Source organism: Fundulus heteroclitus, unplaced genomic scaffold, assembly GCF_011125445.2.
Source record: "Fundulus heteroclitus isolate FHET01 unplaced genomic scaffold, MU-UCD_Fhet_4.1 scaffold_92, whole genome shotgun sequence".
Lineage (NCBI taxonomy): Eukaryota > Metazoa > Chordata > Actinopteri > Cyprinodontiformes > Fundulidae > Fundulus > Fundulus heteroclitus.
In genome coordinates this window covers 241290-249028 of record NW_023397384.1, presented here as the reverse complement: position 1 = coordinate 249028, position 7739 = coordinate 241290, and the positions used below count along the sequence as shown (strand labels likewise).

Sequence of the window (7739 nt, the reverse complement as noted above, 5' to 3'; positions counted from 1 at the left end):
CACCGAATGAACTGGAATCTGCACAGATGTGCACTCAAGTGTAAAGTTACTGAAATGTGAGACTTTTACAGGCCCCCAGGGGACAGCCTCTCACAGCAGGAGGGCTCACTGTATTAAGACTTACTGCCCAGGTTGATTACGCTCAACTATTGTCCTAATATCAGCTGTTTGGGCTGATATTCACCAGACAATACCTGACAGACCGAGAGTCGTTTCCTAAACATTAAATAGCTTAACACAGTGCACAACACAGAACCTCCAAGGGCAAAACAGAGGCAGCTTTTTCAAAGAGGCAAGTCATTCAGAGGCAGTAACTTCAATCAAGTTAACAATGCCTTAAATGTGTATGATCCTGCCCAACATTTCCCAGTGGTGTCTAAACTAAAATCTTTGAGGATTATAGTCAATTTATATTCTTAAAATTCACTGTGTGATGCTGCATCCTAAGTAGAAGAAAAGTATGGGGAAAAAAAAAAAAAACATAGACCAAAGAGTGGTAACAACTAATCGTTGAATGATGTCTCGCAACATTTATTATTTTTGCCACAGCAAACAAAGTTCAGCAGTGTACAACAAAACAATCGGCCCCTTTAACAACAGCCAGTGGTGATCTTGTTCCCACTGCGATTTACTTACAGCCACTGTTCATAAAGGACAGAGCTGCATCCGCTCTATGGTCCCTAATTTCAATTTAATTCAGTGCTTTAACTGTATTTGATAGTCTAATAACGAAATGCATGTTTCAGCGTACAACAGAATAAAGACCAATAAACACAAACAATAGCCTGATTGTGTTTTAAGCAGGGTATTATTTCTAAAGTGCACATTTTGGGTCTACTCGTGTGCAAGTCAGTGACGACACACATTAAATAAGGAGGTGTTTTTAACCGAATGTGAGAAGAGGACTTGATTGGTCTGTACGCTGGGCTTCAGCAGGAAGGAAAAGTCTATTTCTTGGCTTTGCCCTGAGCAGCCACGGCTTCCATGGCCTTCTTGACGGTCTCCTCATCTCCCAGGAACTGCATGGGTCCAAGGGGCTTCAGGTTCTTGTCCAGCTCGTACACAATGGGGATGCCTGTGGGCAGGTTCAGCTCCATGATGGCTTCCTCCGACATACCTGGGAAATAGCAACACTCATTTTAGCTTATTGTATTTCAGGTTTCCGGCAAAGCTTTTCTATTCTCTTTTCCGGACCAGTATGCTTTAAATGTAACGCCTACATAAACTACAAAAAAAAAAAAAAGTTAATCAAATGAGATGAAATGCATTTAATAACTTAAAATAGCTAAATACAACTGTTAGTTTCAGTAATAGTAGACTTCAGACAGCAGACCTTGTTGGGTAAATTACCCAACATGGTTACACGTTGGGTTTTAGACGGACTGTTAAAATCCCACATTAAAATACAAACTTTCCATTGACAAAAAGTTGTGGATGAAAAGGGAAACCCAATTTCTTTTTTTAATTTTCTAAACATGCTATAAACTAGTTTCATGGGGAGAAACTGGATTATTGAGCCTAAAAATTTACAAAAGCAATACATGTATAAAATTTTAGATGCAATGTCATGTAACCAAAGACCCTGAATGGAGATTCTGGACATTTTAAGACATCAGAAGCATCCCCATACAAAGCTTTTCAATTATAAACTAAAGTTGAGGAAGGTTTTTTTTTTATGTTTTAGGAAAATTGTCAGTGTTTGAAACAGCTTGAAAAAAAAAAAAAAGTTGATTTGGATCTTCAAAAAGGGCAAAAAGTGAAATATTTTGCTTGCCGGTACGACCTTTTGCTGAAATAGTTTTGCTTAGAACGGTTCATGACACAATTAATGATGCGCAGTTTAGTGTAAATTACTTCTGGAAAAAGATGCGATTCAACACATTCACAGTTTATAACGAACAAAGCTGTCAACCGCAGGTAAGACTACTCGTAACTTCCTCAGACTGCCACACTTATAAGAACTAAAAAAATCTAAATTTTTTATAAAAGCAAAAATACTGTGAATGCTCTGAATAACAGCAATAAATACTATTTCTCTACATGAGGCATGCTAAACTCTGGATAAATAAAGTTTGTTTTTTCATTCATGCTAATCTGTAGAATTTAACTAAAGAACTGAATTCAAACGTTAAGCAGGGGATTAAAAACCCATCATATCTGGGATGTACCTCTATATTTTCTTCCCCCCTCCCTTACCCTCAAGATGCTTGACGATGCCCCGCAGGCTGTTGCCATGTGCAGCGATCAGCACCCTCTTCCCTTCCTTGATCTGGGGAACTATTTCCTCGTTCCAGAAAGGAAGTGCCCTGGCAATGGTGTCCTTGAGACTTTCACAGCTGGGAAGCTGATCCTCCGTCAGGTCAGCATAACGCCGGTCCTACCACAAAAAGGCCAACGTTACCGCTGTCAGCAGTCTTTAAGCCATATTGGTTAAACAGACAACAAAGACGTATGTAGTTGTAGGGGGGAAAAAATAAAGTGTGTCGCAGGTTTCCCTGAGATGCTCACCTTGCTAATAGCCTGGTAGAAGTCATGCCCTTCGTCCATGGATGGGGGAGGAATGTCAAAGGAACGCCTCCAGATCTTGACCTGAGCCTCTCCGTGTTTGGCAGCCGTCTCTGCCTTATTCAGCCCCGTCAGGCCGCCGTAGTGGCGCTCATTGAGCCGCCAGGTCCGGTGGACAGGAAGCCACATTTGGTCGATGCTGTCCAGGACAAACCACAGGGTACGGATGGCCCTCTTAAGCACAGAGGTGTAGCAGATATCAAATTCATAGCCGGCATCTGAGGTTAATCAGAAAGATGAGAAAATAGAGCACTTCATGAGCCTCGAAATGTTCACCAAAATACAATGTCGTGCAAAATTATTCCCATCTTTTGAACCTTTTCTTATTTTGCCACACTTAGTTTTATGGTCAGTCTCAGTCCGACTACAGCTGTTCTTTGGAGACCTCGGGTGTTTGATAGAAGGAAAAAGTGAACAAACAGCCTCACAAAGACTAAAGAGCAAAGCACAGGTCAGGGATAACGTTGTAGAACGGCAGGTTTAGGTCATATATTGCCGAATAGTCAAGTAGACTGTCCATCATCCAGGTGGATCTAAATATTGGGCAATCTGATTGAGGCTACAATACAAATGACACTGAAAGAGATGTTCAAATTTGAGCATGATGACCCTAAACCAACAGCTAGTGATTAAAGTGGAATAGTTGAGATCAAATAATATTTATATATTAGAGTGGCCCAGTCAAAGCCCAGGCCTAGTCTGTTCGGTCTTGAACATTGACATTTTTTTAACATACTTAACTAGCAATGCTGGTTTCTGGATGTGGAAAGCGAGTAGAGCTGTCCCTAGAAGATGACTTACGGCTATAATTTCAGAAAAACAAGCTTCTACAAAGCGTGACCTCGGGTCGCCTTAAAACACGTGCACTCCACACTTCTCAGATTTGTATTAGTATACAATTTTAATACTACTCATTCTCCATTTACTTCACAATCAAGCACTACTTGGTATTAAAGGGTTATAACATTTATGCCAGGAACCATAAACAAATGTTAATTAATATTAGTCTGAAGGACAATGTTTCGAACTTGACCCAAAGCTGATCTGCATGCTAAGCTTTCACCTTTAAATGACTCCTGCAGCCACATGGCCCTGCCTGGCTATGAGCTCCGGATGATGTGCCTGCAGGGGGATTTCAGGTCAGACCAGCAGGGGTGTATGCATGAACACGTTTCCCAAACTCACAGTGACTCATAGGAAATTTCCACGGTGCACAGCGCTGTATGAATCTAAACTGTAATCGTTCAGAGAAATTGAATTTTTTTTGTTAACTGGACAAATAACAGCATATTTTCTCGCTGTTTGCAGCTGCTAGATTGTTTAATAGAGACTCTGCACTGCCTGGCTCTTCATCCTCCAGTGTTACATAAGCACCATCTTTTCAGGGGCTTATCCCCGTGGCCGAGTGAGAGACTCCAATGAGACCCGCTGACTAGATCCCTTACCTTTAAGGGCCTGCCCTCCCCTCCTCGCTTCCTTCTCCCCGGTGTCGCTCAGGTCGGCGTCGAACCAGCCGCAGAAGCGGTTCTCCTGGTTCCAGACGCTTTCTCCGTGGCGGATCAGAACCAGCTTGTAGGCAGCCATCCTCGCTCCGATGCCCTCTGCGCGGTACTTCCGGTAACTTCGGTTCCTCCAAAAGGGCTGCAGCGACGCTGGCGGATTAATCCCGACTCCACAGCAGCTCTTAAAGACGATGCGCAGAGAAGGGGTCGGTATATTTTTTTGACAACCCGAAGAGAGGAAGAGCGAGTTAGTGGAGAAGGGGTTTAAAGGAGTTGCCTGAGTGACGAAAGGACTTCCCTTCGTCTCTTCCGGGTGGTTTCCACCAATCAGAAGGCGAGCTGAGTGAGGCGAAGGAGAGAGATGAGTCAAGAGGATGCGCTCTGCGGCACGTCCACAAACTCAGCACTGCCTGATTAATGTGACCCAAATGATCTGTAATTTTAAGAAAAAAGTTATTTATTTTTTAGAAATATAATTATCAACCTATATACTAAGTCTATAACAATACTACAAAGGACCCAGTACAGCAAGGGTCACCAACCTACCTGTTAAAAAAAAAGCACATCCCTCCAGTGAGCTGCATTTAAAATGCTATTTTATTCAGTTGCTCTTCTTTTTTAATCACACTTGTATTTACATAGATTTAATATTTCTATTATGTAAAGTTAAGGTGAGCTTGGACTCTTGTAGTTCAAAGGTCAGTATAGGTGGCTCATTGTATGATAGTACTGATGAAGTAGCTCTCAGTTTCAAAATGTTTGGTGAGCCCTGCTCTACAGTATAAGCCTTACAATATTTTGCAACAGCAACAAATATCACTTAAAGTTTTAAAACAACGCAACCTGTAATTTAAGTACACTTTTTAAAAAAGGAACTTAACCCAATGTTAACAAATAAGTAATTTGTTTTTGCTTGTTACAATGCCTGGGAGTAAAATTTCATAGTTTTGGAAAGTCTTTTTATATTCTTCTCCTTAAACTATACCACATTTGTTAAGAACAGGTCTTTGTGGATTGAGCAGCAAATTTGGGTTGTACATGTGCCTATAAAAATCCAAACAAAAAACATTACCTCTGCCAAAAGCCAAACAGCTTTAGGTAAAGGGTGTGTGATGGTGTTTAGTGACATCCATTCTACTCAAAAAACAAGGCTTGCTATCACTCAATGTATTCTTGTTGCAAATAAATATTGAGATGTGATACTTGAATCTGTAGCAATTCAATATCTTCTCTCTCGGGGACTCAATTATCCAAGAAGTCAATGTCTGTCTCCACAGACAAGGGTTTATCTGAGAGCACCTTCTGTATTTGGGGGTAGAGTATGGCTTGCCCACAGTGCAGATCTCAACCTGTCAAAGACTTGTAGGATCAGCAAATTAACTTTAAACAACCAGCAAAGGCCTTTAAGCAGCCACTCACTCTGTGTCAGTAGGCTACACAATTACGGGGAAGACTGCTGACGTGACAGATGTCCAGAAGACAGTCATCAACACCCTTCACAAGGCGGGGAAACCTCAAAATGTCATTGCTGAACAAGCTGGTTGTTAACAATGTTTTGCATTCAAGCATATTAACACAAAGTCGAGTGCAAGGAAAAAGTGTGGCACTATAGGAAAAGCTGCACCAGCAAGGCTGGGGAGAACAGCCTTGAGAGGACTGTGAAGTGAAATCCATTCAGTTGTTTGGGGGAACTTTACAAGGAGTGACCTGAGGCTGGAGTTGTTGTCTCAAGATCTAGTATGCATAGGTGAATCCTACATACATTGGCTACTAGTGTCTTACCTGGACCAAGGAGAAAGGATCTGGACTGTTCCTCAGAGGTCCAAATTCAGTAAAACAGTAAATTCTGTGTTTCATTCGGAAATCAAGGTCACAGAGTCTGGAGGAAGAGTGAAGAGGCCCAGAATCCATGTTGCTTGAGGTCCAGGGTGAAGTTTCCGCAGTCAGTGATGGTTTGGGGAGCCATGTCATCTGTTGGTGTTGGTCCTCTGGGTTTTCTGAAGTCCAAAGTCAGTGTAGCCATCTACCAGGAAACTCTAGAGCACTTCATGCTTTCCTCTGCAGACAAGCTTTATAGAGATGCTGATTTTATTTTCTTGCAGGACATGGCACCTGCCCACACTGCCAAAGGTTTGGTATCTTTAGCAGTTCCTGGTTCCATGACCATGGTGTCCTTGTTCTTGAATGGCCAGCAAACTCCCCCCTGACCTGAAACCCTTAGAGAATCTATGGGCTGTTGTTGAGGAAAATGAGAGACACCAGAACCAACAAGACAGATGACCTGAAGGCAGCTATGGAAGCAATTTAGGCTTCTATTACACCTACACAGAACCACAGGCTGATCGTCTCTATGCCACGGCACATTGATGCAGCAAGACGAGGCCCAACCAAGTATTCAGTGCAAATAAATGGACATCTTTTTCAGATGCCTGACATTTATACTTAAAACATCCCTTTTCACTGGTCTAATGTGATATTCAAATTTGCTGAATAACACTGTTTTGGTTTTTCTTTACCTGTAAGCCACAATCATGAAAATTACAATAAATAAAAGCTTGAAATAGTTTATTGAATTACTATCAAATAATCGTTCCACTTTCTGCAAAGACTGTCAAGAAATATTGCACTCTTATACAATATAATTTTTTTCCAGATGTATTTGTATAGGGTAAACCACATCAAAGAAGAGGCTGTTGTAGAATGAGCCATTTGGCCCATGGCAGAGAGGATGTTACAGATAGCCAGAATAGTAGCGAGCATGGTTGAAAGTGTTTCAATATGTCTGAGTTGGCCCACAGGGGGCAGTATTTACACCCAAACGCAGAAAGCAACTCATAATACCTTCCAGATGGAATTACTGAATGATAAATTAAAACTTATAGCTGTTCAAAAATAAATGAATAATCACTGAACTTCAGCAGAACTTAATATATGCTTTTTAGTAATAATACAAATGACACCAATATGATAATTTATCTGTCTTTATAGTAAAAAAATAAATAATATAATTGACATTTATAGAACTGCCTCTTGCCCATTGACAGCTGGAGATAGTCACCAGCACACCTCACAACCCCATCAGGGACAAGCGTGTCGAAAAATGGATGGATGGATGGATGGACATTTGTAGAATCTTTTGAATTCAAATATTCAAAAGATTCTTTATTGTCACCGCATTTACCGTGGTGAAATTTATTTGGACACTCCGGCTAAGAGTACATATAACAGACAAACAGGCAATGAACAAGGACTACATCCATCCATCCATTTTCTAACACATCTATCCCTCGTGGGGTCATGAGGGATGCTGGTGCCTATCTCCAGCTGTCACAAGGGTTACAGTTTTTTTTCCATTTTTTTTTTTTTTTTTACATTATAGCGTGCACAAGATTAAAAAGATGAAAATCAGAAGTTTTTTTCAGAGTACGAGGGCTTTGATAGTCCCTTCGCGAGTGTTATGAGCCATGTTACATGAACTAGTTGTCCTTCATGAATCACAGATAACAAATAATGATGTAATAAGGTTCTTTTGTGCAAAGATTTGAGGCTTCATTTACAGAAATGTGCATTTAGATATTCCTGAGATAATACTGTGCAAATAAACAATAACAGTAAAGTGATTGTAACACATGATGGACTTAACCATATTTAACATTAGATGGATTGATGATA

At 40.9% G+C, this 7739-nt stretch overlaps 1 protein-coding gene across 1 annotated transcript; it reads right to left on the bottom strand.

The window, feature by feature from the left end:
- Positions 1 to 504: 504 nt before the first annotated feature.
- On the bottom strand, positions 505 to 4379 carry pgam1b (phosphoglycerate mutase 1b). The gene is made up of 4 exons (XM_012855561.3): positions 4011 to 4379; positions 2509 to 2783; positions 2197 to 2377; positions 505 to 1117 (listed from the first exon to the last, which is right to left on the bottom strand). Exons 1-4 carry the CDS (start codon positions 4147 to 4149, stop codon positions 948 to 950), a joined length of 765 nt encoding a protein of 254 aa, XP_012711015.2. The 5' UTR covers positions 4150 to 4379; the 3' UTR covers positions 505 to 947.
- Positions 4380 to 7739: the final 3360 nt, after the last annotated feature.